The sequence below is a fragment of the Agelaius phoeniceus genome, chromosome 3 (genome assembly GCF_051311805.1).
Source record: "Agelaius phoeniceus isolate bAgePho1 chromosome 3, bAgePho1.hap1, whole genome shotgun sequence".
NCBI lineage: Eukaryota > Metazoa > Chordata > Aves > Passeriformes > Icteridae > Agelaius > Agelaius phoeniceus.
In genome coordinates, this window is record NC_135267.1 from 109,502,849 (window position 1) to 109,522,960 (window position 20,112).

Genomic DNA, 20,112 nt, shown 5'->3' on the forward strand with positions numbered 1-20,112 from the left:
ATGAGACTGGAGAGCTAAACACATGATCAGCTCCTATTGCATGAATATTTCATGCATTTTGTTATACTTCAGGGCACACAATTCAGGCTAACACTGTGGTAGAACAGCCAGAATCTGGTTTTGTTTCCCAACATGACAGCTCTGTGATTAGAACACAAAATGAAGTTAGAGAATATGGGGGAAAAAAACCCACCTTAGGTTTTGTCAACACCCACAAGGAATGTCTCCATGCAGAGCAGAAATTTCTCCATGGGTGGCTTGTTTGGTAGGTTTGGAGGAGTTATTTTAGTTTTGGTTTGTCTTTTTTTTCATTTGTGTTGTAGTGGTTTCTTCCTTCAAGTAACTACACCAATCTGTTATCTCCCCAAAGACATTTTACTCACACTTTACTTCTGGAGTGTCAAAAATCCAGTATTTATTAGAAAAAAAGTGAATGGAAGTATTTGAAGGGAAAACTAAACTCACCTGTTCTCTCTGTCATCCTCTAGCAGCTGCAGCTTGTAATAGGAATTTGTTCCTTTGACAATATCTACTAGTCCCAGGGTTGCACTGAAAATTTTCCCACCTTTTTCAAAGACATGAGCAGAATCCTCCAAACCTGCAGAGAAGAAAAAATTAGAACACAGAGGAGGAGGTTACTGTTTTAGCTCTCCTTCCTGCATTTGCACTCATCCAAATGTTTCCTGCAGCAGTGTGATTTAACAGAAATACTGCAAAAACAGTGACCACACAGCTCATTCAAAACTACTTGGAGCACAATGAATTAATTAATGAATTGTGAGCCTACACCTTTAGGTAAACTTTAGATAAATCCAGGATCAGAACACCCAGCATCTGGAGAAACTAGAGTTAGTATCTGGTTAGTATCCTAACTAGAGGAAAAAACCTGTAACCTTTGATAGAGGATGATCTAAAATCTAGGATCTAATACTGTGTGAGCAGCTGAAAGAATCCTCAGGAGAAATGCAGCTCTGCAGGTGTCACATTAGCAAATGGACTGAAAAGCAAAGGCTGGCTGTGGATGCAGTACAAATTGTCAGAGCATCCATGAACCACAGGTTTGGAGAGCAGCATCAGTACCTATTTATGCCAAACCTGTGTGCTCTGCTGGCTGGGCCTTTACTCACTCCACTGCCAGGAGATCCTAAAGCTGAACAAGGTGCACACCTTAATTTAAGAGGTCCTTCTGAAGAAAGCTGCGCTAGAAAATCCTGGAATATTCAGCCTTGGATGTCAATATGCTTCCTTTGATAGCAATGTTAAAGGTTTAAAATTTCATGCTCCTTTATGGAACCCTCATCCTTTCACAGAAAAACCCTTTTGTAAACCATCAGGCATTCTGAAGACTGTGGGTGGTGCAGGCACAGGCACTGTTATCACTCACCAGAATCAGGATCTACTGCTGCTCCACCCTTCACTGTTAACTTCATTTTCTTTTCAGACTTGCTAGGTCCTGCAGTGAAAGACAGTTAAGTTTTTTCTTAGGTGAGCAACACAGTCTCACTTGAATCAACCTTAAAATTCTCAATTTGCATAATTATCACCCTAAGGTGAAGCAGATTCCCAGTATGTGAGAACACTGACTTCAGTGGCTTTTTTTTAACCTAGCTCTAGCAGCCAAATCACAACTAAATGAGAAATGACATTTCCCCAGATTCTATCTAGATATTCTTTTTCTCCTGGCCCCAAGGGGTGGACCATGTCACTCTTTTACCTGCACTGAAGATAAACACAACCACAAATGTGGAAGTGGGATTGAAAAACCTCACAGGGCATGGGGAGCATTTGGATTCCCTGGGGATGCTACTGTGGTGAGACAGTCTGGCAATAGCACACCCAATTGCATGACAGAAACCTCCACTTGGAGGACACAAAGAACAGGCTCTGAAGAGAAGTGAGCAAATGTGATGGTTTTGTTCACCATCCAGGGTTAATACTGCAGGTTCTCTATGGCATTGGTGAGCAATGCCATCAATATTTTTATACTGCTACAAAAATATTATGTTAAATCAAGGAGCATAGAGACTCAGTGCTCTGGACCACAGTATTTTCTCACTTGCCAACACCCCCTGAGTAGTGTCTGTCATTTTGGTGTCCTAGGACCTCCTTAGAGCTACAACACTAACCCAAACTGGCAGTGAAGCTCATGTTTTATGAGGAAGAGACTGGTTTGATGGTAGGGAGCTTGGGCAGACTGAAGTAGGGGAAACAGCCAGCTCCTGAGACAGCTCAGGAGACAGTTTGATGTTTATTAAAGCCAGTCTTGCCCAGAGGTCCATTATATAAACTTATCATGAGAAAAAAACCCAGAAAATTCAAGGAAAGGGTAAGGACAGACCATACCCAGGTTTGCTTTGTGCATGAACAGCACTGAGCAGGCCTATGGAGAAACAACTGCTTTGTTCCTCACCTTGTTCTTCTTTGACCTTCCCAGCACTCTTTGTACTTGGGGGCTTGCTGTTCTTCCCATCCACAGCCATTTCCTCATGCTCCATTTTCACCTCTGCACCCCAGGGTGAAAGGGCATGGAGAGACACAAGCTCCTGGAAGTCCTTGCTGGAAGATTTCACATCCTGAAGAAATGCCTCCGAGACCACACGGACTTTGGCCTCCTTCACTTCTTCCATCTTCTTGCTCATTTTCTCCACATCCTCTGCAAAGGCAGGATAGGAAGGGGAGAAAAAAAATGCATCCATGAGGTTTTAGACCTCAGCCTCTCCCTCTGGCCATGATTCAGGGCTCTGTAACACTTTAAAAACACAATTACTACTACTACTACACTGAAAACACAATTCCACTATGTTTTGGATTCACCATGTTCTTTGAAGAGCCAAGTTCCTCCTTGGTTCAAAGATACAATTTGGGCTAGAGCAGGAACTCCTGTTCTACCTGGCTGGTCCAGTTCTCCCTTTCCCAGATCCCAGCTGGACTTTCTGATGGACGGGAGCAGATCTCCCACCTCAGCATCAGTTTGCACAGTTCCAAGACAGAGCAAGAGCAGACTCTAAGCTGCCAGCAGAGCAAACCAGTGCCCTCAGTCAGGAACCCACAGTCAGCTCTGGGGATTCTCCAAGGCTAGCATGGACACAGCCCTGAGCACCACTCATCCCAACAAAGGTGGCCTGCACACCACCATGGTCTGCACACAAACCCCAGCTGCCACTGACCCACGAGAGCCTTCAGGCACAGCCTGCCAGGTTAACTTGCTGGGTAAGCAAAACTCAAACAGCACACATCTGCCTACTTTTCCAAGCACACTCAGGCCATGTGTGCACACAAAACACTCCCCCTAATCCAAACACTGATCCCCAGACAGCTCTGAGGACAAGTGTCCTCTGTAATCTGCTCAGCTCTGTTAGCATGGCTGCTCACTCTGGGTGCTGATGCACAGCGTGGCCTTGTTAGCTGTTGTGGTCATCTTTCCTCCCAGCTCCTCCACGATGCTTTTCACCTCCTCCTTGTTCTTAGACAGCTTCCCAACAACCAGGATCTTCATGTTGGTCAGTGGTTTGTCTAAAGGTTTGGAAATGACACGTTAGCCACAGGCACAGAGTCCCTGGACAAACAGCAAGCACAAAGTGACAGCATCCCCCCCTCTCTGTACAATCAGCTCAGCTGGCAGGGACATGAGGGGCCAAGCAGGTCTGACCTGTGCTAAGCAGGCAGGAGGGAGCTCCCCTTCCCAGAGGAAAGGGAACAAAGCTCAGCAGCTGCCAACAAACAGAAGGGATGGAAGACAGGGAAATGGTATGTAGGCATATTTGCTCTTTTCTTGGTTTGTTTTGTTAAGTAAAAAGAATCAGTCTTCTTTCAGCACTGTGCTACTAGGGACTGTGCTCTGCTTCCCTTTTTTTTTGATGCCTGGATAGCATGGGAGAAATTCACTGTCACATGAAAGCTCCTGCCTTTTCAAAAGGAAATCTTTGTTTGAGGGGCTGCTGAGAGAATTCTCTCTCAAGCAACACTGTTCCAGTCCTGATCTTATAGACAGTAAAAGGTTCTACCATGGAGCAAACTGGTAACCGTTGTGCTAACATTGCAATTCAGGCTGGTCCAGGACATGGCAAGTGCCTAAGAGCATATTTGCACTGCTATAAGATAAATGCTATAAACTCTAATTGACCAGCTGAGAGTTGTGCTTCCTCTTCTGCCCTCAACTCAGATTAGTTTGGTTGTCAGCAAACAAAGCAACCTGGCTTTAAATCTGGTCAACCTTTTGAGTTTACCTTCAGGGGACACTGGGGCTGGAATCAATTTGCTGATCAGAAACAAGACCTGGGTTACTTTATCTTCATTGCTAAAATAATGTGATCTGGCTGAAGTTAACTGTGCAGAATTACTCCCACATTTTTAACCAAGTTACAATAATGCCCTGCACCCAAAATTATGGCCAGAACTAGAAAGGCTGAATAAGAAAGAAGTCAGTATAGTACTTAACAGACAGGCTTTATCACCAAGCATGCAATTCATTCCAGCAACCTACATAAGGTCCAACCTTTTGACAGCTGGAGACAGCACATCTATTTTGCACAAGGGGAGTCAGTGATCAGTAAAGTCAAATCTCAGTAGATGATTTAGAAACAAAACAAGCCCCTGAAAAACCCTCTTGCCCTCAAAACCTAAATTTATGTGGAATATCTGGCATTAAGGACATCCCTGGATGGTCCCCAAGAAACCAAGTGAGATGGCACTTTGAAGCAGGTCTCCCCTGAGACACAAAATGCAACATCAGCCTTTACACTTCTGATTTACTGCACACACATCACTTCCTCACAATCAACAAACACTCAAAATCATCTGTGAGTAAACAACAGAACCTCAAGCCCATGACCCCAGACAGCCCAGGGCCTGCCTGTGCTGGGAAGATGAAGCACATGAGACCCTTTTTTTATCAGGAGAGCTCTGCCTGCTTGAGAGCAGGAGAGCAGTGGGACTGTTCAGGGTGGCACATTTACCTGGCTGGGGATGCCAGCCTGAACATCATCCTGAGCTCCCCCAAGCCATGCCCAGCCAGACATTTACCTCTGGGTGCAGACACAGCCTCTGACAAAGGAGCAGATGCAGAGGGAGGAGGTGCTGAGTTCACAGTTGCACTGTCTGGAGGAAACACCCTGTCCTGCTTCTTACACTTAAATTTCTTCAGGTAAGGAATTTCCCGGAATTCCTGTGGGATGGAAGCATAAACAATTTAAAACCACAAATGTTATTATAAGATTTAAATTGAATGCTAGCCAGATGTTGGCATTTATTGCACATCTTGGAAATTATTTTGATTCACACCAAGGTGGATAAAACCCCACTTTACTGACTGAGAAAACAAAGCTGGAAGAGGGTAAATGATGAGTTTCAAATCAAATCAACAACATCACTTTCAATTTAATGTAACTGGAAAAAATATGAATTATTTATGCATTAGCTGCCTGCTTCTGGAGGGATGTGGCTGTGACAGAACTTGCCTGCTGTCACAGCTGCTCAGTGCTGCAGCACACTCTGAACAAGCAGCAGTCAGTGCAGGATGCCACAGAGCAATCAGCTCAGAAATGTGCTTCAGAACATCACATATGCAGCAAACACTCACCTTTGGGATCACCCAGTCCTTCCTGTTGGGAGTCTGTGTTTTAGCCACGCACTTGGTCCAGGCAGTGATGTCCCCAGAACAGTAATAAGCATCACTCTTGAACACAAACTGCCCCTTGCACTGCTCACAGGGCAGCAGAGCTCCAAAGGCCATCCCATCTGCTACTCTGTCCAAGATCTACAGCAACAAAGAACACAGAGCAGGTCATGGCAGGAGGAGGCTGGAAGCACACACACACACACTGTGTAACCCTGGGCTGCACAAGAACACAACTGCCAGGCTGCTGGCACAGCCATTTCCAGCACGTCCCACACACTCTGAACACAAACCAAGTCTCTCAGCTGCACTGATGGATGTATAATGCCTCAGAGGCATGGCACAGGGCTCCTCCTGCTCACACCCCTGTGGAGATACTCAGTTCAGTCAAAGAGAATTCTCCCAGGCTTCAGGCCTGGGAAACAGAGGAAGAATGCAAACAATGATCTCTCTGTTCAGGTTGTTTATAGGTATGTACCTTCAGAGTGGGCTATTCAGGGTTCACCAATAGTGTGAAAGATTTAACTTTGAGACCAATCAGGTTTCACCTCAGCAATCCTGGTTACAAAAGGATGCTATGTCTTAATAAAGTCTCTCTTTTTCGCCTTCTGAACCATGGAGTCATTTTGTCCATCCCTGACTCAACAGTGTCACACCCCTGGCTCAGCCTCTCCTCCCCAGGAAGAGGGAGGTGATTCTCCCCCTCTGCTCTGCTCTCAAGAGACCCCACTTGAAGAGCTGCATTCAGATCTGGGGCTCCCACCAGAGCAAGGACACAGACCTGCAGAAGTGAGGCCAAAGGAGGGCCACAAAATGACCTGAGGGTTTGAGCATCTCTCCTGTGAAGACAAGCTGAGACATGGGATTGTGCAGCCTGGAGAAAAGGTCTCAAGGTCTCCTTGTAAGACCTTCCAGAACCTAAATAGGATCTGCAAGAAAGCAGTGAGGCACTTTACAAGGCCATGTAGTATCAGGCTTTCAAGTGAAAGAAGGTATGTTTAGATTGGATATTAGGAATAAATCCCTCACTCCAAGGGTGGTGAGGCACTGGAACAGGTTGCCCAGAGGAACTGTGGATTCTCCATCCTTAGAAGTGTTCAAGACTGGGTTGGATGAGGCTTTGAGCAACCTGATCTAGGGGGATGGCATCCCTGCCCATGGCAAGGGGGTTGGAAAGAGATCTTCAGAGTCCCAGTGTCACCGTCATATTTTTGGAAAAATCCTCTTTGCCCAGGATTCTTTTCCTGGGAAGCTGAGAAGCCTCTGAGAAAAAAGGAAAACAATTCTTATCTCATTTGCTTCTCCCGTGTTTTGCTGCTTTGGAATGTGGCTGGAGATTGGTTATCCAAGATGTGAATTGTTTTGACTTAATGACCAATCACAGTCAGGCTGTGTCGGACTCTGCGAAGTCATTAATTTTTAATTATTATCTTGTAGCCTTCTGAAGCTATCCTTTCTCTATTTTTTAGTATAGTTTAGTATAGTATTCTTCAATATAATATAATATAATATAATATCATAAAATAATAAATTAGTCTTCTGAGAACATGGAGTCAGATTCATCTTTCCTCCCCACGATGGGGGACCCCGAAATTACAACATTCCTTCCAATCCAACCCATTTACAATCCTGTGGCTCAGGAGAACACACCTACCACACAGCACCTGACCAAGGCTGCCATGCCAGAACAGCCAGGGAGAAGACAAGCTACTGCATCTGAGCACATGAGGAGGTAGGTGGGAATGTAGGCTCAGACAAGTCCAGGTTTTCCTGCCTAAGAGTATTCCATGACCATTTTGAGTCTAGACACTTCCCACACACCAGCCCACAAAGAGTCTTGATAAATACAAATACTTAAAGCAGTATGTGGCTCTGAAAGAGAGCAGACTTTCACAAATTACATAGACCAAAACGGACTGTTTTTAGAAAAGAAACTGGGAAAGAATTTGTACAATTTTTGCTTCATTATGCATAATTTAACAGTTGAGGGAGGCCATGTGAAGTGCCTTAGCTAACCTGCTCATGAAGAGCCAGCATCAACAAAAAAAAAAAAATCCACAGACCACTTTGAGCATAGCAGAATAAAGGCACTACACCAGGACAAAGATGCTGAATTCAGCATCACTCACCACCACACCACCCTTCACAAGCAAGTGTAACAGCAACACCAGAGTCCTGGGACAGAAGGACTGGGCTTTGCACCAAATTTCTTTTTCAAGTGTTACATTAGGAACATTCTTCAGGCTTGTGGACCTTGCAGCAATATTGGGTCAGGTCGGCTTCAGCAATTCCAAGACCCCACACACAGAGCAACTCCAAGCAAACTCACAGCATTCTCCCCTGAGGGGACCTCCTGCTTGTTGGCAATCAGCAGCTCCTTCAGGTCATTGGTGGAGCAGACCTTCCTCAGCTCATCTTTGATGCCCCAGATCAGCTCTGTCTGCTCCTGTTGACAAAAGCCAGCAGCTTAGAAAGCAATCCACTGCAAGTGGCAAAGAACACTCCTCAAACTGCAGTATGGGCACAAGGTTTTAGCAAGTCCATGTCATCTTACACACAAATTAGGAAATTAAGAGCTCCAAGAACCAGTAACTTTACCAAAAGGGAGAGTCACATCTTCTACCAAACACCTAAAACAGATCCTTAAAGTCATATCCTTCAAGTGTCAATGCCCTTACTTACTCACTTGTAAAGGTCTCAACATTCTTTACAAATTTCACCTACCTAGCTGACACTGAGAACAGTGGGGATGTGGCAGCATTTGAGCCTTCCAGAAAAAAAAAAAATCACAAATGCTGATTGCCACTGTTCTTTTTTTTAAGGTAACTAAGCATTAGAGGAATTGCTACCAGATCAGATACCTGCAGCAGTGTGGAGAAGCATGCATATTCTTTTGGGTTTTTCTACAGAACTTGAAAGGGTTGGGAAGCATAGAAGCATCCTAAAATATCTCAAATACTTTCTGAATGTTATCCACTGGCTACAGTCAAAAATGTAGTCTGCCCTGGAAGAAGTGGTTTACTGGGTTAAGTGGTGTAATTTTCAGTGTTAATGATCATGCTTAATGAAATGTTGTTAAAAAAAAGTGAACCCAAACTTAACCCTGATCCACAAAGCGCCTCCATTTGTCCTAAAAATCTGCACTGAAGCAGCAAAACCTTAAAAATATCTTTTTTGAAAATTATGGTGCTGCCACACAACAAAAAAAAACTTTTGTACAAAGCCAGAGCCAGCGTTTTTCTACAGCTCCATTAAGATCTCAGTTGCAGCAAAGTCAAGATTGTTAGTTTTTTTCCTTGGGAACTTTTAATAAATAAAAAATTCCTGAAGCTCTATTGGGGATTCTTCCCACAATATTCTAAAAGTGACAGGTAGAAATCACAATTTGTACCCATGAACTGAACATATCTTGCCAGAGGGTGAAAAAGATTTGATTTTTCATTAATCTAGTTGCACACTTTATTGCTGTTTAATTTTTACAATGAGCTATTTATTGTTTTCCAAGCTTTTCTGCAACAGTGCTCGGGCTCCAAGCTCCAGCCAGCTGATACAGGAAGGAGCCCAGACCCAGCCTCTCAGAAAAAAGGCATTTAACCTAATCTCTTTCAATCCAATAAGCCCAAGTCCTAGAGAACATCCTTCCTGTCTTTGGAGAGAAAGGGGCAGGGTGAATTCCCTTCAGCAAAGCCTCAGTGCCAGGGCACAAGGATGGTCTGTGCTGCCACTGCTCTCTCTGGGTACAAGGTACTGCCTTCTCTAGAGGCTATTCTAGAGACTCTTCCAACCAAGCAGCTCTTAGGTTGTGAGCACCTAAAACTCACCTTCAGCTGTTTCTGCTGCTTTGATTCTTTCTCTTTTTCTTTTTTCTGCTTCTTTTTTGCAGTCGCGTTTCCATCTACCTCTTCTCCTTTTCTCTTTCTAACAGAGAAAAACAAAACAAAACCACACACACATGAAAGGAAGTTGTTGAAACGGCTGTCCAGCAGTTACCAGGGCTCAGATTACTGACTGCCAATATCTGCAGAGGCTTGAATATCCTCAGTTTTGGCAGGCAAATCCATTTTTCAAATTCCTCAGTGATAGATTAGAGACCTGCACTTGGCTCTGCAATGTGAGCTGCCTCAATCAGGTCAGGTACACTCAGAGGTTTTCCACAGGGTAACTGTGTGGTGTGGGAGAAGAGCACGTGAAAGACTGCAACATTCTCAGGCATATTCATCTATATTCATCTCATCTATTCATCTATACACCAAAGGCATACCTAAGGATCACTGAACAGCTCTCCAAATTTGGGGAGGTGTGGCAATGCAAGTTAAAAGACCACAGTGTCCTTCAGCTGAATCAACAGCTTGATCAGCTTAGGCAGTCTATACTGAAATAAAGGAGAGCAAACACAGTAACTTTAATGAGTTAACACACTAGGAAACTAGAGAGTATTTCCCTAGTTGGGTATTTCCCAACTCCCTAGGAGTATTTCCAATATTCCCTAGGAGTATTTCCCTAGGTGGGTATTTCCCACCTAGTTTCTCTTCAGACTGGAATTAGGTCAGGCCTCTGAAACCAAACAGGTGCAAGTTTGTGGAAAATTTCAGTGCAAGCATTGGAAAATGCTTCCAGGCTCACAGTGCTTTTGTGATGTACTGTTGGGAGTTGCATGTGTGGAAATTTATTGCTATTTGCTATTTAGAGCTGAAGGGAGAAGTTATAGAAAATACTGCTCAAGAAAGACTAGAAAAAGAAAGCCAAATGAAAACTGGGGGATTTTGGCAGACTTCAGAGTGACAAGGGACTTCAGAAGAAGATCATTTATGTTTCCAAAGTCATGTCATCTCCTTTGTTTGCCTGGAGTGTGCTCTCCTTGTGAGGATGCCAAGGGAAATTCTATCCCAGCTGAGACAGGACAGGCCTGCAATTCGAGGCAGAGCATGAACACAGCCTGGATCACACACTCCATTTTGAGAGATGCTTTCTGTTATGAAACATCAGCCAGTTCTCTTTTTAAGAAAGCCTCTCTCAACTTTGGAAGCTGTGGCTGAGGGTTAATGTCAATGAAGTTGACATTTCTGATTGCTCTCCTGCTTACAATTTTAAACAGTTCTCTTTCTAGGACCTTGCTCCCACTAAAAGTAAGAATGTCAGGAGGTGCTCTCCTCCCAGAGACTCCTGCATGACACCTGTAGTTCCAGTAACTTGCCTGGCCCTAAAATTGTGCTCACTTTACTTGCAGTGGCCACACCAGCCCACCATCAGCACCTGTGACCAAACCACAGCTCAGAGCACTTTGAGGGACTGGTTTGGCAGATGTCATCCTCCAGCTGTGCCCTGCCAGGTGCCATCAGTGAGCAGGGGTTGTGCTGCACATCTCCTGCCTCATGGTAGGGGGAAACACCCACACTGTGCTGCCAGCAACTGCTTCAGAAAAGCTTCACCCTGTGTTCTGAATCAGGCAAGCAGCAAACCAGTGTGGCAGGACTGGCTCCAGCACGCACACACACACAGCAGGGCCTCCAAAAGTCCCCAGGCCAAGCAAATTCTCTCTCCTCCTTGGCTGCAGCTCAAGCTGGGAGCAAGACCAGAGCATCCACTGAGCCCTATCAAGAGGACAATGACTTCTCTAAGTTATAACAGAGTCAGGGATACACAACAGAATCTGTGAAAAGCTTCCCAGCCTGAGTGCAAAGTGTTCTGCACCTTCCCAAACCAGGATTAATGATGTCAGTGCTCAGGAGGGGTGCCCAGCCCTGAGTATCTGCAGTGCCTGCTGACAGCCAGGCTGCCTCCAGCAAGCCAGCACTCACTCCCACACTGTAACTTGTTCCTAAAGGAGCCAATCCAGCACAGCAGCCCCTGGAAGGTGATCACTCTGCTGAGAGACCCTGTGACCCAGGGAATGCAGCCAAATTCCAGCAACAACTCTCTTTTGGCAGCTTCTCCTCACAGTCAAGGGGACAGCAGTGCTGTGCAGAGTGGTTACAGCACCTGCTCCAGCCATGGAACAAACCATGGAGTGGGAGGGATCATCCCAAGTGCAGGGAGGTATAAAGCTATGGGTCACCACCTTCTCCTTCGTGCCCAGCAAACACCAATCACTTTATACAGCCTGGAGAAGGGAATGGCAAAGCTGACTTCATCTGCAGCTTCCCAAAGCAGCACATTTTAGAACAATCTGTAAACTCCACCCTCACTGACACAAGAACACACACACACAAGGATCTTCCATCCTTGGGCCACAAGACCATGTGTTGCCCACAGCAGTGAGGTGCTGCTGTGTACACCCCTTCTCCTGCTGGGCAAGGGACAGCCCCTCACCTCTGACAGCTACAGCCCCACAGCTTGCCTGGAAGGACTGGCATTCCCCAGGCAATGCCAACCACTTCTCACCTTCAGGGAAGACACACAAGATTTATTCCAATTTCAGAGGAGATGAAGAGGGAAGTGAGCTGTCCCGCTGTGGCCTGGCCCTTCCTGACCATCTATTCTATTTTTCACATTCACCTCTTCCCCTCCCTACAATGAAAAGGTGGAAAGGACAGTCACAACAACTCTGGATAAAGCAAGCAGCCCAGCAGGGAGCAACAAGAAGTCCTTTTTTCACCTGCTCTCTGTACAGCACTGCCAGACTGTTGGTGACCTGAGCACTTAGCATTTGCCTCAGGTCACCTCTGCAGCTAATCCAGTGCTGCATGACATCTCCAGAGTGACACTTTACTCCTGACCTGGGCAGCAATTCCATCTAAACAAGTGAGGCAGAAAACACAGGAAGTATTACAGCTCAGAGCAGGAGGACAAAACACACACTGCCAAAGAAATGCTGTCAAAAGGAGCTCACAAGCTGCTACTGCATTTCCTACACCAGCATCCAGGCATTCTTTCCACAGAGAAGCTGCAGGCAAGGACACAAGATCCTCCTTTCCCAGCTCTGCAAAGTGTTAGTGCTTGGGCAGGACAGCCCATAGCCCAAGGGAGGGCTGCATGTCTCACCCAGAACTGGCTGAGAAAGGAGCCAGGATTCTTGCAGTAATCCTCCCATATTTGGTTTTCACAAAGAAAGGATTTTCCAACTTATTCTGGGTAGCCCTGCTCCACACCCCACCTCTCCCATCTGAAAAAGGCACACCTCAATGCCACTTTTACACAAAGGGCTGACAGGGCAGTCACCAAATCTGAGATTCTCCTCAAAGTATGGGCTGGACATGCAGCAGCAGCACCTGAATTTGGATGTGTCACATCTGAATTGCACAGGCTTCTGAGTCAAGATACAATTCTAATGCAGCATATTTAGAAATATCTTTAAAGATAATTTTGAGAATCTCACTTGCAACAGACACTTTAATATAATTTCTGCAAGAGGCTGTAATTTCTGCTGGTAATTTCTGTTATCTGATTGAATGCACAAGGTGAATTATACGAGGTAACTACATCTCATTCAGTTTTCTGGAGTGTTCTTCCTTTGTCTTCTCCATAATTCCTGTGCTTTCTTGGCAGCAAAACCACCAGCTAGTTAGCACACCACACTCCTCCACTCATGCTGTTTATTTACACTCTCACCCATTATTTTTGTTTGACAGGCAACGATTTTTCCAGCTGACCCTTACCACCCTTGGCTCAAGCACAGCCCAAAGAGCAGAAGGTAGTGGAGCACAGCAGCCAGCCAGCAACTTAAAGTGTCTGTTGCAAGGCTGAGGAGCTTGCTCAGGAGGTGCTTAGAAAGCAGGAAAGATGAGACATCCTGCTGCTTTTCTGGCATGAGGTCCTGGTTCACATTACCCTCCATCACCAGTGCAAGCTTTTTTCCACTGCAATTCTAGGCTTTTATTTACACAGTGACTTGGCAAACTGCTCTGTGGCCTTTCTTTACAAAGCCTTCATATTCTGCATAGCATCCCAGAAGTGGCCCAGAAAAGCAGAGTCAGGGCAGACAACAGAAGCACTTACACAGTCAAATCTCTAGAGCTTTGCTGAGGACATGGGAGAAAACTACAAATAACCCTATTAAACTCACTGTTCTAGGACAAAGCAGAACTCACATCTCAGCACAAAAAGCAAAGGACTACTTGAAAACCTGTAAGTGCATTAAAATACTGCACTTCTGCTTACACTAAGCAATGCACACAGAGGTAAAATCCCTGCATGGAAAGACAGCAGGCTGCCCAACAGATGCACACATCTCCTCTTGGCCTCTGCCAGTTCAGCTGAGAGAGGTGAACAGAACAGAACCTGACAGGGCTCTGGCCAAAGCCCTATCCTGGGGTGCTGCAGGACCCCCCACAGCACCCACAGCACTGCCAAATGCTTCTGGAGCAGTGGCTTGCCAAGGAACTGCACACCACACACATCAGCTGCATACCTGAAGGACCAATACTGACCAAGACTGCACAGCTGTGACACGGCCATAGCTTCTCAGAACAGACATCAGCCTCACTGGACATTTTCATGGTGAATCTTGGCAAAAGCAAAGTTGAATTCAGTCTAAAATGCACACAGAGAAGCCCAATGTTTTCCAATGACAAGATCTTCCTTATTTGTAGGATCCAGAAATACCTAATGTTCCTTCCTTCAAGGGGACAATACAACACTGGTTTGTGTTATGAAGCATGACTCCAGGCAAAGTCATTTCAAGAACAAGTAACAAAAGCCTTCATTAAAAAAAGAAAGATTCACAAAGCTAGCAAGTCACCTGGAAACACTTCTCTGTCAGTACAGGTCCTGTCAAGAGCCTCCACTGCAAATCTCAATGCAAGGCAATGAAATTTCAGACGTACTATAAAAGATTCAGCAAACAAAAGCATCCAAGTGAAAGCACTACATGGCAAATAAACACCATTATCAGATTCAGTGCCTGTCACAGTTCAGAAGCTCATAGATAAAAGATGTCAAATCAATTCTCTAACAAGTGGTTTGAGCAGAGAAACCACTGCTGATAACAGTATCACACAAGGAGACACAGAGTCCAGTATCCTTTTGTACTACACAAGCATTATTTTATGGTTGAAAGCCCTGAATCTGCCCTCCAAGTCACACCTGCAGCTCTCTGCATTTCCTCAAGGCAGTCACAGGGGAAAACTGGACTGCAGGTTCCCAGGGACAGGGAATGTCTGTTGTCATCTGCCTGAGGTCACAGGAAGGACCAAACCTTCCTGTGACAAATATTCCTCTAACAGAGACAACAACATCCCATAACACTTATCACAGATGTATTTAAAGGCAGTGCCTCCTCCAGACACCACAATTTCTTTCACTAACCACCTACCCTTCACTCTTGGTAGCTGGGAGCTGCTTCTTCAGAGTTTCTTTATCTTCAGCTTTCAGGATGCTGAAGCCCAGGAGCTGGGTGGCGCCGTAGGCAGGGAGGAAGCCCAGCTCTGCCCGGCGGCTCACGAAGCAGTCGGGGTGGTACCAGTTATCAATCATCCCCAGCTGAGGCTTCTCAGGATGCACCATCTTCTTGGAAATCCTGATCTGGCCCTGAGGGAAATCAAAGTAACACCAGAGCAATTGTTAGGCCATTCTGGAAGGAGCAGGATGTTAACAAGTTACCAACATGATGCTTCCTAAAAATCTGTAAAGCAGTAACAGGTCCTCCATCAAAGTCTGCAACTTTTGTTCAAACACTTTCACTACAGTTCCTCTATCATTTTCATGTACTCTTGCTAGGTTGAAAAAGTCACCTTTTAGGGCACTTTTCTGTTCAAAATCCACTCAAACTGGGTAATCCTGTTGTCTTTATTCCAACTTCCTGTAAACTTACCAAGTAAAACTCACATGAACAAGCTTCATAAAAGCCCGTCTCAAAATTAACTATGTCCCTATCACTCAAACACCAATGCTAATATGATCTTATCCTGTTTTACTGCAAATTACCTTTCAGATGTCCAACAAGAAGATGGTTTGCAGTGCAGCAACAAGCAGGAAAAGCTGCAGTTAGTGGTGGCTCTCTTGCCACCGAAATGTTGGTGAGCAGCATTCCCAGCCTGCTCTAAAACCCAAGTGAAAGGAGGGATCACCAGGCTTGAAGCTCAGGCCACCATGCCTGAGGGATGCCTTTACTGTCAGCTGTCCAGGACACAGCTGCTGCTCAGACACAGAAATGCAGCTCTGCAAGTGCTTTCCATATGCAGGACAGACAGGAAGCAATTATAAAAGCCACTGTTTGAATTAAAACTGGTGAGAGAAAAGATGAGATGGAGAACTTTTTTACCTTTTCTATTTTCTGCTCACAGCCTTTGCAAGTACTTCTGTTAGACTTGGCATATTCTGCAGCAAAGTCATTTAGGCTCTTCTCAGCCTTACCACCTCCTTCCTGTTCCCCTCCTTTTCCTGGAGAGCAAAGCAAATACAGAATTCAGCTTTAATATGCATTCCCTTATTTTCTTATTCTCTGTCCCAGATTGTGAGCAGTCTGCATTAATAAAACTCTTGGGTTCCAGCCACTCATTTCATTTGTCCAGAATTTGAACAGAGAGCAAGACAAGCAGTCCATGCTCAAAATCACCAAAGAGCCACCACAACCATGCACTGAACTGAAGGTACCACTAAGAAAACACAGTACAACAAACTAAATACACCAATCATGATAACATGAAATGTTTTTCAATATATCTGCCAAGTGACTTGGCTTTTTCTCCTCACTGATTTAACATGCTGGATGATGCTGTCAGCATCCTCACCCTGGAGGTGTGGAGACATCTCAGCAATTCCTCTGCGACATGGACATCAAATCACCATAACAACAGCACAACAAAAGAGAGCACAGCTCCAGATGACCCTCCAAACACCAGGAGGCTTCTGCCTACCTCCTCCAGGGCCTCCAGTTTCAATGGCTTTCTTGATTTTCTCCTGATCTTCCCAGCGAAGCTCGGGGAAGCCGTCAATGTCTGCGTGGGACACAAGTCGAGCCCGCTTCCAGAAGCAGCTGTAGTGGTGCCAGTGAGGGACTTTGCCATCAAACATGGGTGACTAGCAAGAAAAAGCACAACAGGCCAAGATGAAACAATTCAAGCAGGTTCAAGGGGAAAAACAAAACAAAGCCCAAAATAAAAAGGAGTATCTGGGTAAGTAGCTTCTGAACTGTGACAGGGTAAACGCACACAATTTCTTCTTTCATTTTTTCTTTAAATCAAGAGATGGATACTATTTAGGACAAAGTCCAAGAAGAAAATCTAATAAGACAGACAAGCTGCTAGAGAGATGTTCCCAAAGTGGAAAGACATGGAAGGAGCATTTAGCTAGCTTAACCAGTTCATCACCCTGCTGCTCAGACCATCTGTTTTACTGAAAGAAAAAAAAAAAAGTCACAACCTCAGCATGGCTCCACCAGCCCCTGTGCAGCACAAGAGGCTGCTGACCTCACTGCACAACCCCTTTGAGAGCCACTTCTCAAGTAAACAGTCTCTATACTGGAGAACCCTTGGCAGGCACAAGATAAGATGGGCAGCTCCAAGGATTGTGGCCTGAGGAAACTCCTGAGTGGCCTGCAAGAGGTAGAGACAAAATTCAATGGAAACACCAGAGCCCAATAAAAATTCTGCATCAGAGGTCGACAGCAGGCCACAAAGATGATCAGAGGGTTGAAGAACCTCTCCTGTGAAGACAGGCTGAGACAGTTTGGGGTGTTCAGCGTGCAGAAGGCTCCAGGGCTATCTTATAGCACTTCCTAATACCTGAAGTGGGCCTACAAAAAGCTGGAGAGGGAGTTTTCACAAGGGCTTGTAGTGACAGGGTGGTGAGGCACTGGAAAAGGTCACCCAGAGAAGCTGTGGCTGCCCCCTGAGAGTGTTCAAGGCCAGGCTGGATGGAGCTCTGAACAACCTGATCTAGTGGGGGGCATCCCTGCCCACTGCAGGGGTTGGAACTGGATGATCTTCAGGGCCCCTTTCAGACCAAACTATTCCATGACCCTGTGATCAGGACAGAAGCACCACCCAAATCTTCCCTGAAGTGCAGCTCCAGAGTGCCCTGTCCCACACCAAGTAGCTGTTTTGCAATTACACCATTTATTTAAAACTCAGACACAGTGGGTACCATCCTGGCATCATTCCAGTTACCCACCAGGCAAAATAACCTTACAGTGGTTTGGCTCCAAATAACTCACACAAACAGCTGCTGTACTAATAATACTCAGTGCTGTGTAATTATAATTGCTGATGATACAGAACTGACCTAGGAAAGCCTTCCATGTGTCACTCACTAACAGGAGGGAGATCTCCAAGCCAAAACCATCAGCAGAGCTTTGTGCATGAGCAGGAAGGAAAAGGAAAGGGCTTCAAAGACCACAGCATGGCACCAGGAGATCTGAGAGCCCAAACTACAGCCAACCATCCACCCAAACTGTACGAGGATGTGGGAATCTACAAAATTAGAGGGTTTTGGGAAAGCTGCAAAAGGCAGGCCACAGAGGCAGCAGAACTGTGATTAGAGCTGAGCAGCAGCCATGAGATAGGTAAGCAGAAAAATTATTTAAACTGTAGAAAAGCAAGGACAAATAGAACAATGGTCTGTGTATTAACGCTTGTCTAGAATAATTCTCTAAGCTACAGAAAAGTTTATCTAGCAAGATATTAGGAAGGTTGAAGCTTAATAATGGAGCTCTGTGCATTGTGTTTTAAGGGTTACAAGCAGGTATTGTATTTGAAATAAGCAAGCCTTGTTTTAACCAAAGCTACCTGTGCTTATAGTGGTTCGATAGAACTACTGTCAATATGTTTTGCTTTGTGTGATTGGTCAAAAAACTTATAAAGTGAGTTGTAACATTAAGTTCTTCATCTGCTGCCTGGGATGTGAGCTGCTGGCATCTTCCCATTGTCATACCCATGTAATGAGACTGATGCTGGAAAATAAAACAGCTCAAGGCACGTTCCCAGCAGCCCCATCCCGTTTGTGATTTGTACAGAGACCCCAGCCAGCATAAGAGGACATTTTTATTTCCAGATGGGCTCTTCCCACAAGCCAGGATTGCACACCCAGCTACCCTCACAGCAGCCACCCTGCAGCTGCTCTCAATGTGTCTGTAAGTCACATGCAATTTTGGCACTGCAACATGGACTCTGGGCTTGTGTCTAGAGCTGTGCAGGAGGACTCGAGGCTGGTCCCAACACAAAGGCTTTGAGGGCACAAGGCACTGGGGAGTACAAAAGAGAGCAGAGCTGGCTCAGTCTTTAAGACAACCATACAAGCAGTCAGTAATCTCCTCAACATGGAGTTTCAGACTCTTCTCTGTGTGGAAAATGAAACCTCTAGGCAAGCTGGGCCTTGTTTACTCAACTTCTCTCAGCTCACCTATCTCTAGACCATAGTTTCCTAAACAAACTAAGGAAAAAAAGAGACCAATTCACTTTCATTGTGCCCATTCAGATAACAGAAACCACTCAGTTCCAGCTGGAAGCAAAAGACAAAGCTGGACTGGTCCTGCAGGGCCCGGGTGCCTGCCCTGTGCCAAGCACCCAGAATCCCACTGCCATTCAGAGCCCTTCACTTGAGGAACCAAAACAAAAGGAAGGTTGCAGCAGACAACTACAGCCTTGGTGTGTATCTCCCTTTAATTTCTTCAGCACAGTTTGCAGAAGAGCTCGATGCACTGGCACAGAGGCTGCTCTGCAGGGCATTTCCCCAGGAAAAAGCAAGGGACCTGCTGCTCTGGTGAAATTCAGGCATTTACAGCGGGATGCTCAGCAGCACGGTGTGCTCTGCTGGAACAAAAACTGGCAGAGGGCACAGCAAGCAAATTCAAGAGGTGGCGGGGAAAATAAATAAAAACCACAAGTGTTTGGCGTAAGACCGCAGTTCTGGGGAGATGTCTGGACACGAAAGGCAGTGGCTCTGTGAGGAATGTCACGGTCCCCAGGAGCTCCCTCCATGAACCAAACCGTAGCGAGACAAAACACAACTCCTGCCCCCGGTACTGATGAAGGGCAACCCATCCACATCAGCCTCAGCTGCTGGGCAAGCCAGGAAGGGGAACAAACGTGAGAAGGGGGAACAAACGTGAGGAGGAAGCCGAGGAGCAGCAGCCGGAGCAGGGGAGGAGGAGGAGCAGCAGCTCAGGGCAGACAAAAGGAGAGGCAGCGGGAACACGTGCGAGCCAACGCCGCAGCTCGGCCCGCACCTTCCCCGGGGGAGGAGGCTCTGAGCACAAAGGCACGGGCAGGTATTTACCCTCCGGGACAGCAGCTTTGCCTGCAGCCCCGCCCGGCAGCCAGCAGGGCCCCGCAGCCCGGGCGAGGCCGGGGGGACCGGGCCCTTCCTCCCCGTCCCGCACAAGCGGAGCCCCCTCTCCCAGGGGCACAAGCGAGCTACAAATAACCCTATCTGGAGCTACGTCCTCCACACCCGGCTCCTCGGGACCCACAGCATCCATCCATCCATCCCCCCGCATCCATCCGCAGGGCTTTGCGCTGCCACGTCCTTGCTGCCTTCCAGAGACACACACACACGTAAGCCTTTGCTTACCTTCCACAGCAACACCCCCAAACTCAGCCCGCCCCCAGCACGCCGCAGGCGCC

At 46.2% G+C, this 20,112-nt stretch overlaps 1 protein-coding gene across 1 annotated transcript in view; it reads right to left on the bottom strand.

Moving 5' to 3' along the window:
* The window catches only part of PARP1 (poly(ADP-ribose) polymerase 1), a 32,312-nt gene that overhangs the window by 11,253 nt on the left and 947 nt on the right, over positions 1–20,112 (bottom strand). Inside the window, exons 2-12 of the mRNA XM_054629291.2 lie at positions 16,408–16,570; positions 15,813–15,931; positions 14,865–15,079; positions 9,436–9,532; positions 7,944–8,060; positions 5,579–5,755; positions 5,023–5,164; positions 3,373–3,513; positions 2,411–2,653; positions 1,385–1,453; positions 466–598 (exon numbers count right to left, since the gene is read on the bottom strand). Coding sequence (XP_054485266.2) covers positions 466–598; positions 1,385–1,453; positions 2,411–2,653; positions 3,373–3,513; positions 5,023–5,164; positions 5,579–5,755; positions 7,944–8,060; positions 9,436–9,532; positions 14,865–15,079; positions 15,813–15,931; positions 16,408–16,570 — 1,616 coding nt within the window. The remainder of the gene's footprint in view (positions 1–465; positions 599–1,384; positions 1,454–2,410; positions 2,654–3,372; positions 3,514–5,022; positions 5,165–5,578; positions 5,756–7,943; positions 8,061–9,435; positions 9,533–14,864; positions 15,080–15,812; positions 15,932–16,407; positions 16,571–20,112) is intronic.